At 48.3% G+C, this 25404-nt stretch overlaps 1 protein-coding gene across 2 annotated transcripts in view; it reads right to left on the bottom strand.

Moving 5' to 3' along the window:
* Cyfip2 (cytoplasmic FMR1 interacting protein 2) overlaps positions 1–22831 on the bottom strand; it is a 129251-nt gene extending 106420 nt beyond the window's left edge. Inside the window, exons 1-2 of one of the 2 annotated variants that reach the window (XM_045151495.1) lie at positions 22748–22831; positions 702–841 (exon numbers count right to left, since the gene is read on the bottom strand). In XM_045151495.1, the coding sequence (XP_045007430.1) occupies positions 702–818 (117 nt within the window). In that variant the 5' untranslated portion in view covers positions 819–841; positions 22748–22831. Of the gene's footprint in view, positions 1–701; positions 842–22747 lie in introns of those variants that run through there. The other variant, XM_045151496.1, reaches the window with a different exon arrangement.
* Between the last annotated feature and the right edge of the window lie 2573 nt (positions 22832–25404).

Genomic DNA, 25404 nt, shown 5'->3' with positions numbered 1-25404 from the left:
TTCTTCAAGCATGTTCCTAGTACATTTAACTATTGAATGAAAAAAATATATATACCTTTACATTTAATAATACTTAGCCATCAAAGAACTAGCAGAAAAAAAAGGTCCAAGAGTTGACGAGATATTCTTCCTTTGCATGTAAAAGGCATGTTGCCTGGCACCTCCAGACAAGGAGCGACTGCAGGGCCCCCAGCTGCATGGGGTCCCCTCCCCCAAGGCCCACCAGGGGCATGGCTCTGGGCACTGAGATGGTGGTTCACCTCAAGATCTGCTCTCGGGCCAACACAAACACCCGCGGGCCACTTCCCTGAGCCTCCAGCACGGGGAGTGCCAGCGCTCTTCCCACACCCATGAAGAAAAAGCAATCACCAGGCGGGCTCTAGAGGTTTCTAAAGTGCAATATTTAATTCATGAGATCAAAACTGCCCGACCTGGGTGGTGTAGCCACAGGGAAGGAATGTGGGGTCAACGAGCGAGTGCTCCCCAGGGAGGGGGAAAGGTCCTGGCGCGCGCGCACACACACACACACACACACACACACACACACACACACACACACACGCTAGCTAACCCCTTCCTTCCTGGGGCTCCGGGGGTGAGTGCGTCAGCTCTCTCCTAGACGCACAAGCTCTTCCCCTTTCCCTCTGCCTTCAGGGAAAGCCCCTTGGACCCCCAGAATCACACTCTGCTCTTTCCGGTACCTGGTACATGATGGAGGATGGTGGCGGCTCGATGCATGGCTGCTGGTCCGGGAGCGGCAACTCCTCCAGCAGGTCCACGTTGGAGAGGGCATCTTCCAGGGTGACGTGGGTGGTCATGGCTGCGGCGTCTGTCGTGCGCTCTGGGAGAGGAAGGGAAGGACCAGGGAGAATGTCAGAGCCCTCGAAGCATTCCCTTTAGTCTTGTCCTGCCCAAGCTCCGTAGCGCGGTGAGAGAGACACAGGTCTCTTCTTCACACCCTGAATGGTTGAGGATCTCTGGGCTGGGCCTCGCCTCCGTCAATGCAGAACGCTGGACTGTGACCAACGTAGGTGACGATGAAGCAAGAACCCGGGTTTACGTGACACCCACGCAATGCGTAAGGACCAGGGACCTGGATTGATGCTGGCCACCATAACATGGCCGCAGTTCAACACCCTCTGTGCTTCCTAAGCGCATTTCTCAGTCTCACAGCACGAATATGCCTGACTGAACTGAACTGCAGGCACTGTACGAGGCAGGCCGGCACCTACATTTTACCGAACCAAGGGACCAAAAGAACACAATGACAGGGTGGGGAAGATGGCTCAACAGTTAAAGCCACTTGCCTGTAAAGCCTGACAGCCCAGGTTCGATTCCCCAGTACCCACCTGGCGTTCGTTTACAGTGGCAGGGAGCCCTGGTGCTCCCACAGCCACTCACTCTCTGTCTGCCTCTTCCTCCGCCTGTCTCAATAAATAAAAATAACCAAAAAGAATGCGACTACAGTGAACAATCCGTATTTGCGGGCCTGGAGGCGCTGCCGCCATCTCTCTCTTTGCTTGGGGATGGTTTATGAGCCTCACCCAAACAATCAGCCCTCGGGATGTTTCTGTGTCTTGGATCCTGGGAGAACACAGCTGCTGGGATGGTAACTCTGCCAGGCAGTGAAGCCGAAAGAGATCTGAGCAGGGCGGGTAACCAACTCAACGCTAGTTGCTATTTTAAGGATTCAGTGCCCAGCAAACGGAAGACGCATTTTTTTTTTCTCCAAGCCTATGTGAAATATTGATTCAAACTAGCAATGCATGGTGTAGATGATAACTCAGGCTCTCACGAGTTTCCTTCAAAAATGATATTCCTAACCTGGGCATGGTGGTGCACACCTTTAATCCCAGCACTTGGGACTCAGAGGTAGGATTGCTGTGAGTTCGAGGGCAGCCTGGGACTACATAGTGAGTTCTGAGTTCCAGGTTAGCCAGGTTAGAATGAGACACTACCTTTAAAAACCAAAATTAGCATGGGATATTTTTTATAATCATGGAGATGTTAATAAAAATTGAGAACCCCCCCAAATCCATTATTTTGATATCGAGATTATTCATAACTACAGAGGAATTCAATCACGAATGATGATACCTTCAGAACTGAGAGCATTAATAAATGTCTTAAATGCATTTAGTAGAAAGTTAAGAAAAGTAGAATCCAATGAGACTAATAAATCTACTCAAAAATTTCAAGAAATCGGGCTGGAGAGATGGCGTAGTGGTTAAGGTGCCTGCCTGCAAAGCCAGAGGACTCAGGTTTGATTCCCCAGTAACCCACGTAAGCCAGATGTATAAGGGGTGCATGCATCTGGAGTTCGTTTGCAGTGGCCCTGGCATGCCTGTTCTCTCTCTCCCTTAAAATAAATAAATATTTTAAGAAAACATTTAAAGAGATCAAAAGTCAATCTAAAGAAATGAGAAGAGAGATGAAGAAAAAGGATGGATCATTACAAAATACACACAAAAAAAGCCCAAAATGAACGGTAGATCTAGACAAAGAAAATTAACCTGTTTTACAGGAAATTAATCATCATAATGATGATGATGAAGGAGCCAATGTCTCCAGGCTTAAGGCTGGATATTCCCCGACTGATGTTGGAGACGGTGCCCTGCTTGCTAGGAGCGGGGCCGGCCTCCAGGACATGCACGTGTGGCTTAAGGGCTGGGAAGAGCTAGAGCGCCACCCGGTGCACCAAGGTCGTGTTGTCCCTGACACCTCCCAGGCCTGAGCTCAGCGGGGCTGAGCCTGCCCTCCTGCCTGGCAGCTGACGAGAAGTTATCCCTCACTGAGTTCTCAAACACACCTTCTGGGCACGTACCTTGGCAAAGGCACAGCCAGCGTCCAGTGAGGACTCTGGGGCGCTCAGCAGTTAATTTCCGTCTCTGCCCTCTGCAGAGGCCTGGCTTCCTATGTGATGCCAGGTGAGCTCCCAGCTCCTCCCTTCTCAGCTCTCCCCAGACTTCGCAGGGTGCTGCTGCGTTCTGTAGCAGCATCACCACTCATCTACAGGGGCACCTATCTTTCTCGCCCCGCTATTCAGTCCACTTGAGGGAGGGCATAGCGATTTTATAGAGCATCATGATCTGTAAGGCCCCAACAATTCTCAAGTACGGCAAATAATAATAAACCTGACATTTCGTTAGCCCTTATCTTTGTGTTGCGTGCTGTGTAAAGCGTTTCACTGTTTTAAGTTTTCATGAGCCCTATAAAATGGGGAACCCAATTGTCACACCTGGCTCAAAACTGGGTGTTTGCATACACTCTGCATTAGTGGCGCTTGGCCCTGCTTTTTAACAAAGGATTACGTGCACAATTCTTCTGACGCCTGGGCCCCCATTCATAAGACTAGACTACCTTTCAAAAGTATCCCATTTCATTTGCAATACAAGAAATCCAGATTAAAATTACAGAGATGCCACTTTTCTCTGATTAAACTGGCAAGAATGTACAACCCTAATTATTATGCAGACTGCGGACAGCAAGCCACCCTCCTGCTATCAGTGGAGATATGAAGTGGCATGACTCCTGCGAAAGGAAACCTGACACATTAACAGATCTCCATAAGCACTTTAACCTCTGATCAGAAATTCTACATCTGGGAACTTATCCCAAAGGCACACTGACAGAAAAAAAAAAATGCAAGAAGACTTATGTACAAGGCACTTCCTAGACACACCACATGTAATCATGGAAGGCTGGACAGAAAGTAAAAACGTCCATCACCAGGGGACTGCTGGAGTGAGTCCTCTACGGACGTCCTGGGCAGCAAGACAGAGCAGGGAGATCACTCCAGGAGAGGTGCAAACCACACGCTCGTGTATCTGAGAGGTCTGCATACATGCACACACAGATCCTCTATTAAAATGAAAATGCAGGGCTGGAGGGATGGCTTAGCGGTTAAGACGTTTGCCTGCAAAGCCAAAAGACCCTGCTTTGATTCCCCAGGACCCACGTTAGCCAGATGCACATTGGGGCGCACGTGTCTGGAGTTCGTTTGCAGTGGCTGGTGGCCCTAGCATGCCCATTCTCTCTCTCCCTCTCTCTCTGTCAAATAAATAAGTAAATAAATCAAAATAGAATGCAAATGCAAAGAGAAGCCATATACTCCTAAAGACTGATCAGCTCTGGGAAGGACTAAAATGAGATATCAGGCCTACGGAGCAGGGAAAAGTCTGCAATTCCTTGACTATACCTTGTTTTGTGGACTTGTTGAAACCATAAAGATATTTTATATTACTGTAAAATAAAAATTTAAATTTTAGGGGGAGGGAGGGTATTACCATGGGATTTTTTTTATAATCATGGAAAATGTTAATAAAAATAAATAAAATAAAAATAAAAAAAACCAAAAAAATTTAAATTTTAAATGCAACCTTCCCTAAACAAAGAATAAAAGGAGAAGAATCTATATATGAATTGGTCGCTGGCATAACCACATGGAAAGGAAGTATTTCAGGTGGTTCTATAATTTAGTAATTAAAAAGTTTTTAAAATTTTTATTAATTTGAGAAAGAAGGAGGGAGAAAGAAAGAGAGAGAATAGGCACATCTGGGCCTCTAGCCACTGCAAACTCCAGATGCATGCCTCCAATCCATGCCTGTGGCTTTATGTGGGTCCTGGGGAATGGAACCTAGGTACTCTGGCTTTGTCAGCAAGCACCTTAACTGCTACACCATCTCTCTAGCCCTACAATTTAGTACTTTGATAGTAGATCTTTCTGGGATACAGCTGAAAAGAAAACTTGCTTTGTTTTTCATAACACACAGGTGTATTACTGTAGTGAGAATGTCTGGACGCACCATGGGTAAAAGAAATGACTAATCACGAAATACGTTCCTAGTGCTGTTGAAACTGGGCAGCACTGACAGGCGGAAAGGAGATACGTATTTTAGATTGGACACAGTGCGTAAAAATCTGATACCATGGGCCTGACTATGGATATGCAGTTTCCTTAAGAACAATCATGACAACACTGGAAAACAAATACTGATTGCCTATTTTACACTATTAACGAAACAGTGCTTTTTAAGGTATGATATCTAAGTTATGTCTTCAAAGTCCTTCGTTTTGAGAAATATCTACTCAGATATGAATAAAATGATACAGGGCTTGGCTTTCAAATAACAGAAGATGGGGAAGAGTACTGAACATTTAAACAGCCAGGGGGGAGGGGCAGGCAGCGCAGAGCAATGGCTCAGTGGATCAAGCCCTTGCCACGAAAGCCCGAGCTCCTGGGCTCGGATCCTCAGCTGGAAGCTGTCACGGGCACCAATCGTAATCCTAGCACATCTGGGAGGTGGAGATGGGAGAATGTCCCGGGAGCCTGGGGACCAGATAGCCTGGCGAACTTAACTGTGAACAAAAGACCCTGACTCAAATAGCTGGATGGCGAGGACCAAGGCCTGCGAGCTGTCCTGTGGCCTCGCATGCAGGCTGCGGCATTCATGTGCCCATAGGCACATATGAACAAGCACACACCAGCAACCCCCAAAATAAAGAAAAAAGAAAAAGAATCAGTCATGAGTTAAAAAAAAAAAACAACTATTGGTGCTCTGTGATGCCTACATGGTTAGTGGAGACTCACTACACTTTTCTATGTGATTTTCTCAATGTCTGAAACTTTCAATAAAAGCCTCTGGTTCAGTGTCTAAGTGCTGAGTTCTTACCTCAGTTCCCTTCTCTCTTCCTCCCTGACCCTCACTACCATCTACCACCACCCCCCCTTTCTCCTTTCTCCTATTACTGGGCCTTTTTATTCTTCAAAATACTCATCTACCAGAATAACTCTTAAGGTTTTCCCCTTCAAAATAGTAGCACCTGTGTTTTCCTTGAGGAGAATCAATAAGCAAACAACCCAAGCAAGCCAATGAATCTTTAAGAGTCTGTGTTTACATAACACCATCTTCCCTTTCTCTGTGGAAAAAAAAAATGGCTTCTGTGTGGATCTGTGTGTGTTTGTAGATCACTCACTGCCTAAGGGAGGAGGAAGTCACTGCCAACCCATATCAATCAGAAAAGAAAGATGTTCTAGAAATTCCAACAGGGCTATATGAGAAAATAAGAGTTTGTTTCCTGGCCTGAAAGGCCAGCCTGTTAGGCAATCTTCCAAGTGAGAATAATTTTGTTTGTTCCATCGATGAACCTGAGGCCATTTTGGAAAGAAAATAATAAATTATTTTAAAAGTGACAGCATTCTAAGGGCATCATTTGCTAAAAGCAGCTGCATTCTCCTGGCCCGGGACACTAAAAGCAGGTCTGAATTCCGTGTATACACAACAAACTCAAAGTCAGTGGCCAGGTTTCACTGGGAGGAGTAACGGGCTGGAAAGATGGGTCAGCAGTTAAGGCATGTGCCTGCAAAGCTTAATGACTCGGGTTTGATTCCCAAGTACCCACATGAAGCCAGATGCACAAAGTGGTGCATGCATCTGGAGTTCATTTACGGAGGCTGGAGGATCTGGCATGCCCATTTTCTCTCTCTCTTTTTGCTCTCTGTCTCTGCAAATAAATAAATAAATAAAGCAGAAGGACGGACACTGGGCTCACAAGGAATTTCCTTCCCCGAGCTTTGGCGGGGCTTCCCGGGCAGGATGACTGACAGACCACAGCAAGCCTGGGTGAGTCCCCGCACCAGTGCATCGTGGGTACCCGGAGAGCGTGGCTGCAGGGAGCGGGTTCTGCGGCTCACAGCCAAAGCTCTGCACCGTGGCTTCCCCTTGGCCTTCCTGAAGGTCAGTGGGAGAGGAAGGCATCTTTACTGCAGGGGTTAGTGTGGTGGGCAAGACTACGCTCTGGGTTTCAACTGTCATCTGTCACTAGGTGTATGATCATGAGTGACTTAACCTCTCTCATCCTGGAGCTCTTTATTTGTAAAAGCATGACAATTTATAATAGCTCTGCCTTCAATGACACATTCTGAGCATTTTGTAACTTTTGAGGCAAGCCCAATAGACTGTCCTTTTTTTTTTTTAAAGTGACAGCAAGAGAAAGAGTGAATTGGTGCACCAGGACCTCCTGCCACTGCAGTTTTACTCCAGGTGTGTGTGCCACCTTGTGCGCATGTGCAGCCTTGCATGTTTGTGTTGCTTTATGTGCCTGGCTTATCTGGGACCTGGAGAATCAAACATGGGTCCCCAGGCTTCGAAGGCAAGCACCTTAGCCAATAAGCCATCTTCCCAGCCCACATGTGGAATTCTTAACATGACAGCCAGTCCCAGATTAAGCATACAGGAAATATTAGTGCCAAAAAAAGACAAAAAAAGCACAACAACTTTACTCATCCATCTATTTGGCTTTTTGTTTTTCACAATTCATGCATGATGGCAGCCTCTGCTCTCCAAATTAGACTGAGAACTCCCTTTGCACAAGAGCAGAGCAGTGGGTTTCTATTTGGCCAATATACATACATACATCCAAACACACACACACACACACACACACACACACACACACACACACACACACAATCGCAAGAAGAAAACACTGGGCTGGAGAAATGGCTTAGCAGCTAAGGTCTTGCCTTTGAGGCCTAAAGACCCAGTTTCTATTCCCCAGGACCCACGTAAGCCAGATGCACAAGGTGGCAAATGTGCCTGAAGTTAATTTGCAGTGGCTGGAGGCCCTAGCGTGCCCATTCTCTATCTGCTTCTCTCTCTCTCTCTCTCTCTCTCTAAAATAAGTTTTAAAAAAATATTTTTTAAAAAAAGCTAGAAAGAGTAGAAAACTGTTATCTTTGGGATCTACACGCCTCAAGAGGCCAGGAATATTTTCCCTGTCATGAGTACACCGTGGGTGCTTGAAGGCTGTGTGCAGCTGCGGGATATGGTGACAGGGCCACAATGTCCCCCACCCCCCATCACAACCAGCTTTTTCCCAAGGACCAAGCAGGGAGAACTGTCCACGCTCATGTTAAGAACACCTCCGAGCGCACCAACATGGACCACACAACTTCTCAGTAGGTTGGGCACCAACAGTTATACAGGAACAATCTTCTTATACAAAAGTAAGACTTTGTAGGAGACACTTGGAGCCATTTTTAGGACATTAGTTATACCTGGATATATTAAATCCTTTCCACTCATGACCCTTTTTCACCTAGGAAATGTTTACATGAGGTTGAATATATAGATATATAAAGTAGAAATGCAAATCAAACATTTACTAAGAATAAATCTTAAATTTATCTTATTTATTTAAAAATTATTTTACTTATTTGCGAGCAGAGAAAGAAAATGAATGAATGAATACGGGTGCATCAAGGCCTCTTGCCATTTGCAAACAAACTCCAGATGCATGCACTGCTTTGTGCATCTGGCTTCTCACACGGGTACTGGCGAGTCGAACCTGGGCCATCAGGCTTTGCAAGCAAGCACCTTTAATTCCTGATCCATTTCTCCAGCCCAGAAATTTATTTTAAAACGATTATTTGGTATACATATAGTTTTATCATTTATTAAAGATGAAAGCAGGGCTGGAGAGATGGCTTAGTGGTTAAGGCGTTTGCCTGCAAAGCCATAGGGCCTTGATTCTATTCCCCAGGACCCACATAAGCCAGATGCACAAGGGGGCACATGCTTCTAGAGTTCGTTTGCAGTGGCTGGAGGCCCTGGAGTGCCCATTCTCTCTCTCTTCCTCTCTCTGCCTCTTTCTCTCTCTCAAATAAATAAATAAAAATGATTTAAAAAAAGATGAAAGCAAATTTATGTATTAATGAGGTAGATGTGCTTGCTTATTTTTCTACAAAGGATTAAATTTTGGCTGAATACTTGACACTGCACGAAGTAGGTCATCTTCATTGTTTTTCAGAGTTTATTGATAATTTAACTCTACAATCATCAATGCTGGGAACACTGCTCCATAAATACACAGTACAAAATAACAGAAGTAAGCTTAGGGCCATTTTTGGAAATTCTGTCCTAATCCCAAGCCAGAATACTCAACAATTTTTTTTTTATGAAACTCAATGTTTGCAATCTTAAAATAAACATGCCCATACAATACAATTCTAAAATACATTAATTTGAGGTTTACATGCAGAGGAGTGATGGCAAAAAAAAAAAAAAAAATTAAGCCTTTCTCCCCCCCACAATTAAGCTATAACATATCTATAAGAGCAGAAAACCTTGCACAGTACAATTCATAACACACAATAGACGTGGACCTCAACCAAAGCGTTGCCGGCAGTTCCCTGGCTCGTGGGCACGAGCAGGGAAAAACGTCCGTAAACTGCACGCTGGGAAGGGAGGCTGCAGCGAACTCGTGTGATGCACCACGAGCGATGCCGACAGAAGCACCTTGGATTGTTTGATTCTGGATTCAGTTTTGGTCACCTTTGTTTCAAAACCTTGCCAGAATTGGTTTGGCCGCTGTATGTTATTTGATCCTGTATCGAGTCATGACCTATAGTTTAAGAAGCTGCCCTCCCCCCCAAAAAGCAGCTGGGCTGGGAGCTACCATATGCGACAGTCAGAAATCCTCACAGTGCAGGGGCTGGAAGCCTGCACGGCCTCGAGAACTGTCAGCAGCATCGTCACACACAACAAAGGCCCAAGCAAACGCGTCATGCGCTGTCAGAATGTCTCCAGAGCTGGAAGAGACCTAAGGAAACAACGTCTTCTCTAAGAGCCTCTCTGACGTCCCCAAGCCCGGCCAGAAGCCCGCTCTACCCTGCGTGTCCCTTGCTCTGTCTTACCGGTAATAACTCATTATGTAACTCTCTGCGTTTACTCTGGTCCTAACCTAGAAGTTCCTTGATGGAGACAGAGGGCTGTCTAATTCACATCCGCTTTCTACTCTAAGCATGCACTTGCACTGCAGTAGTGATTTGTTCAATGGGTAGGAAAAAAAAAAACAAAAAAAACACTCTCACTCCCTTCTGATTAAAAAGGTAAAAACGAAACAAAACAACCCCCCCCAACCCCGCCATACACAAAACCTGACAATCAGTGGGAACTTCCTCAACTGAATCAAGAACAGCTACAAAACACTATCAGCCAACATCAGATTTGATGTGGAAAAGTAGAATGCTTTCCCTCCAGGACCAAGACAAAGAATTCTGCTTTTACCATTTCTATTCAACATTTTACTAGAGATCTAGCCAGGGCAATCAGAAAAGAAAATTAAATAAAAAGCATTCAGGGTGGAAAGGAAGATGTGAAGTCATCTCTCCTTGTAGATAATAATCACGTATGTGGAAAATCCTTTTAAAACTCCACTAAATAGATAAGAAGAATAAATAAACAACTTCAATAAAACTGCTGGAAAAATAGTGAATTCCAGGTCAGCCTGAGCTAGATCAAGACCCTATCCCAAGAATCCAATAAATAAATAAATGATAAAATGTAGAATAGTTAAGAAAAATTTCACCAAGTATGTGCAAAACATACACTCTAACCAGTAGAAATTTTGAAAAAAATTCAGAGAAACAAATGAGATATATATCTCATTATTATGGTTTAGGTGTCTTACTATATGTTAAACTGATTAATTTTATACAGCCACGTCAAAATTTAAGCTAACCTTACTGCTAGCCTGACAACCAGTTGTAGGAAAATGACAAAAGACACGGTGATCAATCAAAACCTATCGCAATCAATCAAAACCTATCAAAGCAGAAATCCAGAGGTTCCAGAGAATTCAACACTAAATCAGACTGCCAACAGGCCTGCTGTAGGAATATTACGGAAGAGGGGGCAGAAAGATTAAGAGCCACAGAGTGGGTAGCAGTACCCTGAGGCACGGTCTCCCAGCTACCCCACTGAGACTAAGGCCTTTATGACCCCACAGTTAAATACCATAACCCCACTGAGGAGGGCCCCCAGGGTAACAGGGTGATGAGGAGATGAAAGAGTATAACCTGTCATAATCAATATAAAATAAAAAAATTAAGCCAGCTTCTATGCAATAATGGACAAACTGATTGTAAAATTTACATGGGAATTCAAGAGCATTCATACCTCTTTATTTAGAAACTTACTACAAAGCTGCAGTAATCACAACAGTGTGGTGCTGGTTTAAGGACAGATACAGAGATCAACAGAACAGAGCTGGGAATCAAGAAATAATTACAGAAAACAACAGACACACCCATACCATACTAGCCCAAGAAAATCTCCTAAACTGGCCTGTTAGTTGCCTCCCCTGCCAAGGTTTTATGTTTTATTTATATTCATGACAGTGAATTGATTTGATTGTTTTTACAAGATTATCAATACAAGTCAATGGAGAAAGATTTTTTTTTTTTTTTCCCCTCAACAAACGGTGCTGGGACACCTGGATCTCCACATGAGAAAGAGAGAAGTTCCCCCTCATCTCATATCACATAACACACTGTAAAAGCACAAGCCTGCAATCCCAGCACGTGGGAGACTGAGACGGTCAGACTGGGAGCGTACCAAGACCTTGTACAAAACAAAACAAAACTCAGGCTTGAGAGATGGCTCAGCGGTTAAGGCGCTGGTAGGTACAAATCAAAGCACCCAGGTTCCATTCCCCAGTACCCATGTAAAGCCAGATGCACAAGGTGGCACATGCGTCTGGAGTTTGTTTGCAATGGCAGGAGGCCCTGGCATGCCCATTTTCCTCTCTCTCTGCCCAGGTCTCTCTCTTATAAACAAACAAACAAACAAACAAACAAACAAACAAACAAACACACAAGAGAGAAAGAAAAAAAAATGCCTCAAGATGTACCAAAGGTCTAAATGTAAGAGCTAAAGCTGTACCGCTCCTGGGAAAGGAGGAGTAACTCTTCGTGACTGCGGATTCTCAACCTCAAAACTGCAAGTGACAGAGCAGAAACTTCACAGCATCAACATGAAAAACCTTGGAGCTTTGAAAGATATACTGGGGAGGAAGAGGCACTCAGTGGGCACAGCGCTTGCTGCTCAAGCTGGGGGCCTGAGCCTGGGTCCCCAACACAAAGCCAGGCGTGGTGGTCACGCCTGGGAGAGGCAGAGGCAGAATCTCTAGGTCTGCTTGGCCAGCTGGTCTAGCTAGGTCGGTGAGCTCCAGTTTCCATGAGAGTCTCAAAGTCAAGGTGGGGTGCAGCTGAGGAAGACACCCCACACCAACCTCTAGCCCTCACACCCGTACACGCGCATGCACCTGCACCAGCACGCACATGTATGCCCACGCACAGAGAAGCGTGCACATGTATGCATGCATAAACAGAGATATTCAAAAAACTGAAAGAAAATGTGAACGAATCGTGTATTTTCTAAGAATGGAGAATATATACAATTCTGGCAACTCAATAAGGAAAACACAACCCAACTAAAAAACAGACAGGGCTGGAGAGATGGCTTAGTGGTTAAGCGCTTGCCTGTGAAGCCTAAGGACTCTGGTTCGAGGTTCAATTCCCCAGGACCCGCGTTAGCCAGATGCACAAGGGGGCGCACGCATCTGGAGTTCGTTTGCAGTGGCTGGAGGCCCTGGCGCGCCCATTCTCTCTCTCTCTCTATCTGCCTCTTTGTCTCTCTGTCGCTCTCAAATAAATAAATAAATAAAAATAATCAACAATTAATTAAAAACACAGACAGGGCATGGCATAGTGACGCACGCCTTAGAGGTAGGAGGACTGCAGTGAGTTCGAGGCCAGCCTGTGACTACAGAGTGAGTTCTAGGTCAGCCTGAGCTACAATGAGATCCCTACCTAAGAAAACAAAACAAAACAAAACAACAACAACAACAAAAGGATAGGTGCAGGGGAGATGCTCAGTAGTTAAGGGTGCTTGCTTGCTAGGCCTGAAGTCATGGGTTTGAATCCCCAGTGCACATGTAAATCCAGATGCATAGAGTGGTATATGCATCTGGATTTAGGTTGCAGTGGTAGGAAGCCCTGGCATGCCCGTTTATTCCTCCCTCCCTCCCTCCCTTCCTCTTGTTTTTCTCTCAGCTTACAAATACATAATTTAAAAAATAATAAAAAAAAATGGACAAAGGATATTGACACTTTTCTCCAGAGAAGACATGCAAACAGCCGACAACCATCTGAAAAGAGGAGCATTTTTAGTCATTAGGGGAAAGCAATGAAAAAGAACGATGGTATCATCTCCAATACAACAGGATGCATCATTCTAATTCAAAGGACAGAGAATAACCAGTGCTGGCAAAGATGTGGTGACCCTGGGGTCAGCCCTCTGCTGGTAGGCAGTGAAATATTATAGCAACTTTGAAGAAAACAAGGGGCAGCTTTTCAAATTTTTAAACATTAGGTTTTAGAAATAAAATATAGGGACTAAGGATGAAGGGGTGGCTTAGTGGTTAAGGCGTTTGTCTGCAAAGCCAAAGGACCCAGGTTCGATTCCCCATGACCCACGCTAGCCAGATGCACAAGGGGGCGTACATGTATGGAGTTTGTATGCAGTGGCCAGAGGCCCTGGTGTGCCCGTTCTCTCTCTCTTTCCCTCCTTCTCTGTCAAATAAATTAAATTGAGTATTTGAAAAAATGTAAAAAATAAAAATAAAAATTACATAGGGACTATAGAGATAGCTCAGTGGTTAAGGCACTTGCCCATAAAGCCTAAGGATTCTGGTTTGATTTCCCAGTACCCACATAAAGCCAGATGCACAAAGTGACCAAAAAGCCAGATGCACAAAGTGGCACATGCATCTGGAGACTGTTTGCAACGAGAGGCCCTGATGTACCTGTTTTCTCTGTGTGTGTCTCTTCCCTTCCTCTCTCTCTCTGATGGAGATGGTGGCGCACATCTTTAATCCCAGTACTTGGGAGGCAGAGGTAGAAAGATCGCTAAGAGTTCGAGGCCAGCCTGAGACTACATAGTGAATTCCAAGTCATCCTGGGCTAGAGAGAGACCTTACTTCAAAAAACAGAAAACAGGGTGGGAGAGATGGCTTAGAGGTTACGGCACTTGCCTGGCAAGCCTAAGGACCTAGGTTCAATTCCCCAGAACTAACATAAACCAGAAGCACATGGTAGTGCATGTGTCTCATGTTCATTTTTAGTGGCTAGAGGCCCTGGCACACCCATTCTCTCTCTTTCTCTCTCTTCTCACTAATAAATAAATAAAAATGAAACTTAAAAAAAAACCCGGAAAAATAAAATAAATAAAAACATATTTCCACACAAAAGCTTGTACATGAATGTTCATAGCCACATTCTACAGAAGGCAGCAAATGCATAAGCACTACACACGTGTATCAACCGATGGAGAGATAAACTTGGTACTATCACACAATGGGAGATTGTTCTGCATAGACCTTAGTGCAGACACATGCTACACCCCAGAATGCATGCATGAACCTTGAAAGCGCATGTTAAGCACACAAAGCATCATATTGCATGACCTCATTTATACTATCCAGAATGACCAAGTCAAAGAGGCAATGGGTGGATTCATGGTTGCCTGGGCGGGGTCAGAGGGCAGTGGGGCTGTTAAAGACCGTGAGGTCTCTTTCTGGGGTGCTGAAGGTTCTAAAAGCGTCTGTAACTGTGGCTGTACAGCTCAGTGAGCACCCTAAAAACCACTCTAGTGTACGGCTTACACAAGTGAATTGTGAAGTACTCCTGGGCTTTTTATGAAACTCTGGGTACAGCATGAGCAAGAGGAAGCTAAAGAGAGCTGGGGATGCTAGAGAGGTGGGGACTCCGGTGGTGCCCCTGCAATCAGAGGCTGTGGTGAGCAGAAACAAACAGGCCACGCTGGGAGACTGAAACAGCGCACCCCTTTAATCCCAGCACTCAGCACTCGGGAGGCAGAGGTAGGTGGATCTCCATGAGTTCGAGGCCACCCTGAGACTACATAGTGAGTTCCAGGTCAGCCTGGGCTACAGTTGAGACCCTACCTCGAAAAACAAAAAACAAAACAAAACAAAAACAAATGACAACAGCAACAAAAGAAATAGCAAAAGCCATACTTAACACTGCCCCATGGAGCAGCCCCTAAACTGGCTGACCTTTCTCCTACCTGGTAAGTTTGGTTTGCTTGTTTCAGACAGGGTCTTACCATGGTAGCCGGAGCTGGCCTTGACCTCACAGTGATCCCTCCGCCTCGCCTCAGGCCCACAGCATGTTGGGGTTAAGGGCATGCCCCACCACGCCTCTGGCTTTGCCTGTTTTTGTCTCACTGTCTTCTCTCAGGCTCTGAAGCAGCCCCACCCTGGAGAAAATATGCCTAAAATGACAGGAAACCCCTGAGGTAGGAGGGGACCAGCTTTGTGGTTCACCTTAAACGAGGGAGGCTAATGCAGAAACTAGAGCCTAGAAAAGGCTCGTGAGCCAGGTCATCTGGCTAGTTAAGGACTGGACCCCACAACCTGGGAAGACCGGGGGCCTGATGCAATAACTCACGTGACGGCACTTACAGAAAAGGAGAAACAGTTTTGAAAGGGAAAGAGACATGAGGAAAAAATTATTCTAATTTTGCAATGAAACAAAAAGCCATGTAAGAAACTCAACGGAAGAACATCGCTTGGCCCTCTCGTTCCTCACGTGATCCATCCAAATACTGCAGATTGCTCGAGCCTTGATCTAGGTTCCGAGAGAGCTCTTGCTGGACTGGGAAATGGGGGCAGAGGAGGGGTGTGGTGTCGGATTTGAAATGGACAGCCGTCACAGCAGGAAGCCGAAGGTTACAAGGGACAAATCCAGACAGCCAGTGTAAACACAGGATTAGAGACTACAGGGGGAACCGGCCTGGAGGGGAGCACTGGATGGTTTTGATTATGTCTTCAATACTACGTGTTCTTTAAAATTTTTTTTTTAAATATTTATTTCTTTGCAGGTAGAAAGAGCGGGACAGAGAGAATGGGTGTGCCAGGGCCCCTGCGCCACTCTGTGTATCTGTGGGTACACACCCGGGGTGTTAGGCTTTGCAGGCCAGCGCCTTCACCACTGAGCCATCTCCCCCAGCCTGTGTTTGCTTTTTAAACCACGCGAGTGCCTTGCTTGGATGTGAATCTTACAACTGACTTTATAAAACCACCACCCATGACCTCCTTCTGAGCAGTTGGGACACCTGGCCAGGACATGGTGTTACCTCAGCATGGCACTGCCTGGCTGCCTGGCTTCTGGGACCAGGGGCCTTGTCACCTGCAGTGACTCTCTTCCCAGGGGACCAGAGGGCGTCTAAGTCAGGCTTGACGTGGGTCTCTGCAGCAGGCCTACCTGACCTTGTTTTTTGTTTTTTTTTTCTTTTTACAAAGAAGCAGAAAGAAAGAGGCAAAAGGGCCTTGACGCCCCACTTGCCACTTTCCTCGGCCGCTTCCTGTGTTGCTGGGGTTGAGGAAGCTGCCTGCGCCGTGATAACCACCAATAACCACCGAGCCAGGCAGCTGCCCTGCTCGGGGCCGGGGGGCTTTCGGGGAGAGGAAGCCATGCCGCCCAACATGGCGCGCTGAGTCTCTCCCACCCTGGGGCCCACAAGCAAGCCACCACGTAAGGAGCCCCCTGTGCCTTACCTTTGGGGAAGGGAAGCAGGCTTTCAGAGGGACCTTTAAGGGAGCCACTGCTCCTGTGATGAACAGAGTGAATTTCCGGCACGCTGACCTCACCTCGTCATTGTGAAACTAGAGCAACTCAGTCTGAAGACTGAGGCCCAAAATGCAAATGAGACAGGTGCACCCCCTTGTGCATCTGGATAACGTGGGTCCTGGGGACTCAGGCCTTGAACCAGGGTCCTTAGGCTTTACAGGCAAGCGCTTAACCACTAAGCCATCTCTCCAGCCCCTTTTTAAAATTTTTTTTAAAAGACACAATTTATTTGCAAAGAGAAAGAGAGAAAATGAGAATGGGCATACCAGGGCCTCCTGCCACTGCAAATGAACTCCAGATGCATCCACTTCTTTGTGTATATGGCTTTACGTGGATAATGGGCAACTGAGCCCAGGCCATCAGGCTTTGCAAGCATCTTTAACTGCTGAGCCTTCTCTCCAGTCCCCTCCCCCCATTACCTTTTCATTCACTCTAAAGAGGCCAATTTCTCTGTCTGCAAAATACAGCTGCTGGCCTACTAGTGGCCCTCAGCATGAGGTCAAATCTGCGTCATGGAGGTTGCTGTCATTATATCAACAGCTTAAGTACAGAGGTTGGCGGCAAGCAAGCTACTTACTTATTACATACAAAGAGAAGGCTGAAGGTCCCCCTCACGAGTCTGCTTGCACGTTTGCTCTATCTGCTAAGTGGGAAAAACGAGCTATGGTTGGAGCACCTGCGAAGGTGAGGTGTGCGTCATATGGCTTCTGTCCACGTCTGGGTCCTTCTACCCCTAAGGCAAATGACTTGGACGATAGTTCCTGAAAGTGGGCAACCTACTATCAGGCGTACTGGGGTCATAAACCTATTCAACATCCTTCTGCGTGTCTTTTTTTCCAAGCCACCACACCTCTCCTCTTGTCAAATCCAGCCCAAGTCAGCGTCAGCCTCTCCCACAGAGGCCTGGCTAGACAAATCCCACCTGGGCCTTCCTCTCTCTGGATTCCCACAGAGGTTATGGTCTCAGCATTGCTCACCATTTCCTACTGAGTAACAAAATGCTTCCTATTTTTTGCCATTTCTTCACACCATCACGAAAGCCAGGAATTGTCATCGTCTCTGGATTCGACCCCTAGTGACAAGCACAGCCATTGGCACCTGAGGCAATGAACGTGTTATTAACGTTTCAGGGATGATCAGCGGAGTCCACGAGCCAATGGCTAAAATTCACGTCCTCTGGTTAACATGAAGTAATTAGAAAACGCAAGAACTCATGGTCCTTCAGGACACCACTATTATTCTAAGAGTCTGAGAAGACTTCTGGAGAAAACTGCTGTGTCGCCAACCACAAGCAGCAAGTCTTCCTTTCTTTTTCCCATGTGGAGCTGTCACAGAAATGGAGGTTGAGGGCTGCCCTTTAGTTTTGAATGCTTGTTTCACTATCTGTATGTTGACAAAGTCAGTCTTAAAACATCACGTTTTAAAAATGAAGTTCAGCCCAGAAGATCCCTTTGATCTCAGCTGGGCCTCCAGGCAAACCGGACAATTCATTCACCTCTACCCACGGAGACAGCTCTTTCAAACTTGGGAAGTCTCCTGAAGTTTCCTCATCAGTCTGTCATCCTGAGCCTCTTACATCCTGTGACAATTCATCTTGATTTTTTTTTTTTTTTCAGTTTGATTAGATGTGGACCTCAGGGTAGGTCTGTGAAGGCATTTCCAGGGTGATTTAACCTAGGAGGAGGCCCACCCCTGAACATGGATGGCAATGTCCTGTGGGCTGGGGTCTGAATAAAAGGAGGAAACTAGCTGAGCATCAGCATTCCTTCCTCCCTGCTTCCTGCCTGAGCAATCAACGCGACCAGCCACCTCACGCTCTCGCAGCCATGACTTCTCTGCTAGGAGGCACAGCACCTCTTCAAACCACGGGCCCAAATAGACCCTTCTTTCCTTACTTTGCTTTTGTCAGGCATTTTGTCACAGCGACAGGAAAAGTGGCCAATAATTTCCCCCTTGCCTCAGTTGGAAACAACACTATGTGGACCAAGCACAGAGTATAGCGCCCTGTTCCCTAGAGAGTCACATGGCTGGTCAGGATGATCTGATGAGGCCGACACCCAGTGCAACGGCCCACTGACGACGTCACCACGGGTTCCGGAGACTGCATTTGCTTCTCTCTCACGGCACTGGGAGGATGATGTCAAAATGCCGCTCAAGCTCTGTCTCCTCACACAATTCTCTTCAAGAGCTTGTACCCAGTTCATTTTCTCCTCTGTTGCCAGGGCCTAAAGAGACTGCCGTAAGCGGCTGTCCTTTTGAGGGACATCACAGACCTCTCGGTACAGTGGCCGTGGCTACCAACCCAATGTCCACACTCTTTACACCTCATCCCCACTGACTGAATTCTGAAGAGTCTGCGGACATCCAGAGCACCGGGGGTGATAGAGAACCCGAATCTTCCCGTTTCCTCCTGTGGGCTCCATGGCTTCTGGAAGCCATAGATCCTCCCCCACCACTCCTCCTCCTCCTCCTCCTCCTTCTTTTTGGAAGTATTTTCTTTCTTTCTATTTATCTATCTATCTATCTATCTATCTATCTATCTATCTATCTATCTATCTATCTGAAAGAGAGAGGCAGATTGAGACAGAGAGAGAGACACACAGAGAGAATGGGCACACCAGAGCCTCCAGCTACTGCAAACGGACTCCAGACGCGTGCGCCCCCTTGTGCATCTGGCTAACGTGGGTCCCAGGGAATCGAACCTGGGTCCTTTGGCTTTGCAGGTGAGTGCCTTAACCACTAAGCCATCTCTGCAGTCCAAGACCCATCTTGTTAAATTGACACTAAATATACAATTAATGCCTGGTTCCTTCAGGAATGCAGGACACCCCTCCAATAGAGCCACACACCCTTCCTCTTCCTCTTTTCGTGTCTTCTTCTTCTCAGACCGGGACTCATAGACATTAGAGAGCTGTGTCCCAGGACCGCAGTGGAGACAGGTAACAGGCTGCCGAACTGCTTTCCATGGCTCAGGTGTTGAAGCCAGAAAGGTCAGGGCTGATTCAGAGGCACAAAGCAGGTCCTACGTCAACGACAGTGCTCTGTCTGTCCCCCTGCCAAGTGTGCCCTTGACATTTTGGGCTGGTTGCAAAATGCTGAACATACACACAGAAAAGAGTCCTTCCTGGAGACTGTTGAAATGTGAGAATTACCTCTGGGCTTCTGCTCACCCACTCCCACCCCCTTCCTCCTGCCTGCTCATTCTACCCACCTTCACGTGACACTCAGAGAGCCCTTGCCAACGGACACCATGTCTGATCACTTTTTCTTTTCAGTGCCTTCGGCAAGGACTGCAGTTGTTGAAAAGGAGAGGTCGCAGTTGATTCTCAAGGCTCAAGTCATAACACAATGCAATAATAAAGATATCCATAGCAGGACTGGAGAGATGGCTCAGAGGTTAAGGCGCTTGCCTGTGAATCCTAAGGACTCAGGTTCGATTTCCCAGTACTCACATAAGCCAGATGCACAGGGTGGCGAATGCATCTGGAGTTCATTTGCAGTGGCTAGAGGCCCTGGCACGCCCATTCTCTACCTGCCCCTTTCTCTCTCTCCCTCTCTCAAATACATAAATAAAAATAAAGATATCGATAGCAGAGTGCTTACTATGTGCCAAGCGCGTTCCCGCACCCTTCATTTACTAAGAGCATCTGATGACGTGGCAGCCCCTCCCCCACCACAGCTGGCCTCTCTTTCATGGCCTACCGCCTCCCACCAACCACCTGGGGTGACTAATGCAGACCCAGCCACTGGGCCCTGGACATGGCTCTACTCTTCAAAAAATTTGCTTCTCACAAAGGCTCCAATGAGGTGACTGACGTGTGGTTTCGGCAACTGCCAAGTGAATAATTAATACTTGCCAGTAAAGAAATCGACTCATTGTTATGGTGGCCACATGGAGGCTGCAAAAGGCCATTTTGTGACGCTCTAGGTGGAAGCCTGGGGGGGGGGGCTAACAGCGGCCTAAAGAAGCCTCTCTGACCACGTAGGCCGAGGCTTAACTGTGAAGGCAGGAGGAGCCCCACACTGTAGTCCAGGGGCGCCTTTCCCAGTATTAATTAGCTTGTTGCCTATTCATCACCTACTTTGGTTTTCTGGCCAATGACAGCCCTCAAAGGCCCTCTGAACACCAAGAGGGCACAATTTATCAAAGAGGACATGTGGCTCTGGGGGCCCTTTACTGGTTTTTTAAATTACTTCTGCATGCCAGCCAGTGATCTGATCTGAACAACCCTCCGAAACCTACTCAATTGTACACTCCTGGCCTAATGCCTAAAGCCGGTTTTCTTCTTTATTATTTTCCAGCACAGAGCGAACAAGGCAGTCTTGGGTGCATACAGCACCAGTCAGAACTGGCCAGGAAATATAATAAAGAAGCTTAGTGAGCAGAGAGTGAATGCCCCCAGCCTGGGGCTCGGCGAGCAGAAGTACCCGCAGGCACTGGCTTTGTAAGCGACAGCACACTCTTTCTGTGGCCTCCTAACTGTCTGGGCAGATGGTGGCTACTGCCAGGGAGGGACTCTACGGGGAAGTTTTACATACCACAAGTGGACACTGGGTGACCAACAAAAGCCTTCTCTAAACAGTAACCTCTTACCAGTTACACACCCCCTCCCCTTCCTGCAGTACTTTTGCCCTCTGGGCCAAAGCTGTCTGGCTGAAAGCAGAGCTGACAGCTGCTAGATACTCTCATTTCAGGGAGCTGTTCCCCAAAAGAGCTAACCAGCTTCCCACCCCCTACACCCAGCTCACATCTCTCTACCATTAGAGATAGCTTAGCCAGTATGTTTCTCAGCTTTCTTTTCCTATTAAAATGTCTCCCAATCTGGTTTTCCTTTCGGATCCAGTGACTTGTACGGCACTTGCTTTGCATCCAGTGGGAAATTCCTTTGTATTTAGCCCCTCAAGATAAACACCACTCACGGGCTCCTTTCTTGGAAGCAAGTTTGACAGGAGAGAGAGAGGGAAGCGCTGGGCAGTGTCTGGAGGCGGGAGAGGGCTCTGGTGGTGGTAACAACCACCTTCAAAGACTTCACAATCTTGAACCTGAACCAGACCTAAGTCTTTACCCTTCAACAGCCAACGGTTCCGCCGGGGCTTGTGCCCAAGAATAAGAAGGCCTGAGCCTCTCTGCCCTCAGGGGACTGGCACAAGAGGTAGGAAACGGGAGCTTGGGAACTCATCCTCTTTTGATTTGCCCTCACACCTGCCCCCAGTCTTGCTGCCCACACTGTGGTGTGGTGGGCCCTGAGAGTACTGGGCAAGCCAAGTTCAAAGTCAGGGCCCCTGGCGGAAGGAAGTCCTTGGCCAGTCACAGGGTGCTTGCCATTCCGGAGAGCTATCCATCTGTGGGACCAGGCCCCCTGAGCCCCGCCCCCCACCATAAACACAGCCGACCCCTTGGCTTCCCCTGCGCAGAGCAGGGAGAGCTCACCTTCCTGCGCGCGACGGGGCAGTCGTGAAAAATACCCACATGACAGGTGGGCAGCTCCAGCTGAAAAATCATTATCCCCCGGGAGTCCGCCCACTGACCCCCTTCCGTCACCACCTCCCCGCCCCCATCCAGCCCGGGGAGTGATGCTATCACAGACAGGCCTGGGTGCTTCAAAGCAAGTCAGCCCTTCCTCCCTTCTCGCCCACAGCCCCGCACTCCAAGCGGCGCCCCTCGCCCCACCCTGCTCGCGCTCGCCCGCCGCGGCCGCCCGGTGCTCGGGGAGGCGGCTGGCCAGGCGGGCCCGGGCGGCTGTCGCCGGCCTTAGGTGGCAGGAGGCGGCGGCCGCGGCGACAGAGGTAGGGGACGGCGCTCCGCAGTGCCCGGACGCGGGGGGGATGTCGCCACAGCCCGGATCGGGGCCGCGGCAGGTGTTCCGGGTGCCACCGGCCACCGCCTCCTCGGGGGAGGGGAGAGGGACCCCCGCGGCTCCGGCCCAGGCCGCGCACCTGCCGCTACTGCAGCGGCCACCGCCTCGCTCGCGCGCGCGCCTCCCGGCGGGGCAGAGGGTCGGCGCCGCGGGCCCCCGGGGAGGGGAAGGGGGCGCGAAGGGCCTCCGGGGAACCCCCGGCCCCCGACCCCAGGCCGAGTAGCCTCGGGCGCGGCGCCAGGCGCATCCCCTGCGCGCTGCAAGAAGCGGGTGGGGGGCTGGGGAGGAGGAGAGGGGCGCCGGCTCCTGGGGCGGCATCGTCAGGTCTGCATCCTCCGCAGCATCCCGGACCCCGCACGGACCGCCCCGCGCCAGGCCTCGGAGCTCCGCTTACCTGGGTGTGCAGCGGTCCCGGGGAGCGGCCCGAGGGCTACCGCAGGGCCCCGCGCCGGGGCGCAGGATGCTCGGCCCCGCTCGGCTCGGCTCGGCTCGGCTCGGCCGCCGCGCTCGCCCCGCCCCCGGCCCCGCCCCCCGCCCCGCCGAGGCCCCGCCCCCGGTCCCCGGTCCCCGCCCCGCCGCCGCCGCGGCTGTCACACAAAGAGCCGGAAATGGCTGCGGCGGGGGGCTGCAGGCGCGGTGCACGCGGAGAAGGGGGCGAAGACGTGCCCTCGGGCCGCCAGCATCGCCGGGAGCCCCGCACCTGCCACGGCGGGAGGAAGGACGCCTGGACTCCTTTCGGATCTCCCTGGTCTCTACATCATGCCCAGGCGTCCGCTTCTCCACCGCAACTGTGTTGACAGCCTGCCTCGTTGCAAGCGTGGTGCATGGGGCCGGGGATGCAAGGGTGCACCAGAGCGGCTCCCTGCTCGCCTGGAGCTTATCGTCCGACAGCATCGAGTGACCCAGCAAAGGTCCTGCTGCAGCCAGGGAAGTGTCCAGGGAAGGAAGGAGCAGGGTGAAGCGAAGCGATAGGCGGGACAGTGGGTGGGCTGGGGTTTGCACCCTTCCGCTAATTGAGCTTGCTCCCCACTGCTGCCCCTGTACTCTCAGAATAACTAACTGCTCCCACTCCATTCAGGTCCTTGGAGCAGACCCCGATGCCGCTCCTTTACCACCGATCATCCATCCATCCATCCATCGATCATCTATCTATGTATCTATGTATCTATCTATCTCTGTTTCTCTCCCTTCCTTCGTTCCTTCCTTCCTTCTTTCCTTCCTTCCTTCGTTCCTTCCTTCCTCTCTTTCCTTATTTCCTTCATTCCTTCCCTCCCTCCCTCCTTCCCTCTCTTCCTCCCTTCCTTTCTCCTTCTTTTCTTTCCTTCCCTCCCTTCCTCCCTTTCTCCTTCCTTCTTCTTTCCTTCCCTCCCTTCCTCCCTCCCTCCCTCTCTCCTGTCTTTCTTTCTTCTTTCTTTTAGCATGGACATGCAGGGAAAATTGTCTTGTGGACAGAAAGGTGACAGGAAGCCCTTCGAGGCAAACCCAGGGCCAGGATGTTGCTGAGAAGACAGGCTCCGTTCTTTACTAGGCTCATCTGTTGCTTAGGGCAGCCCCAGGCCCTTGGACCAGACAGGAGTCCAGGATGCAGCAAATCTTGAGCATTGTCTGGAGATGTCACCATCCCTGCAATGTGGAGAATGATGTTGGGGTACCTCCAGAACTGGAAAGCGTTTGTGACATTGTAAAATGTGTGTAGAAATAAGCGATAAAATCTTGGGTCAAGCGAACCTTCTGCAATGCTTGTGAGAGCCCACAAATTTGGACTTAATCACTGAGCTGATCCAATAATAGGCTATTTATAGAGGAGCTGCCTTATTCCCTCTCAGAAAAGGACTTGCGAAGCCTTCCCCTTCACTGATCTCCCATGATTCCCAAGTGCTCAGAAATCGTGATCCTTTGTGGTTTGATGTTACATCACTCCTCTGATTTAAACTTGCTATTTCAGAAATGATTTACACAAATATAGACACACATACATTTCTTTCACTGATGCCATCTGAGAACTCTGTGGGAGTGTTTGTGGAGGATGGCTTTAAAAAAAACAGATTTCAAATTTATTTTTGCTAATTTCTTGTTTTTCATCATAGTTATTGGAATTTTCAAATGTCAGGGATTAGAATACTTAACAATTAGAATCCTGACACATTGAATCACTATGCTAAAGGGCATATTATATGTTTTGGATGTTTCCATTTTCTGGGAGATGCGTTTTTTGAACTTTTAATTTGACAACCTCTGCACAGCTAGACCATACACCATTATGATAACCCTCCCCCACAACTCTCGCCTTTCACCCTCCTGAGTCCCCTCTCCACCGAAACATGTCTTCCTTTCTCTTAGTCTCTCTTCTATTTTGATGTCATCATCTTTTCCCCTCCTACTGCTAGGGCCTTGTGTAGGTATCATCAGCTGCTACGGGGTCATGAGCACCATGTCTGTGTTGTGTGTGGAGGAAGGCAGTGTGCACAGTGACATATATATTGTGCCCTGTTATTTTGTCCCTATCTTTTCACCTTTCATGAAGAAGTTATTTAGAAACAATGACATTAAAAAGATTAATAAGGAGATGAGATTAAGGCTCAGGGGATAAAGTGCTTGCTCACAAAGTTGAAGACTGGAGTTCAGATGCCCATGGCTACATGAATGCCTGGCAAGTGTTATCTTACCACAAGGGATGTAAGGCAGGGCTCCTAGGGCAAGCTGGCTAGCTAGCCGAGCCAAATCAGGGCCCTTTGGGCTGAAGTGGGAGACCCTGTCTCAGTAAATAAGATGGAGATCAATGGAGAAAGACACCAGATATCAACCACTGGCCTCCACCTGCATGTGCACACACACAGAAACACACACACATGCAAGCACACCACACACACACTCACTATATTTTGTCTAAGAGCACTTCCTTGACTCTTGAGTTCTATTAGCATATGAAGGAGGAGCAGTACAGGCTATCACTGTCACTGTGCTGGAAATCCAAAGGCCTGCCTTCTGGCACCAGTTTTGCAACTAACAGAGAAGTGATCTTAAGCAAGAAGCTTCACCTCTCTATTTCGC

The sequence above is a fragment of the Jaculus jaculus genome, chromosome 6 (assembly GCF_020740685.1).
Source record: "Jaculus jaculus isolate mJacJac1 chromosome 6, mJacJac1.mat.Y.cur, whole genome shotgun sequence".
Lineage (NCBI taxonomy): Eukaryota > Metazoa > Chordata > Mammalia > Rodentia > Dipodidae > Jaculus > Jaculus jaculus.
The sequence above is the reverse complement of the archived record's forward strand: the minus strand, read 5'-3'. Positions and strand labels throughout refer to the sequence as shown.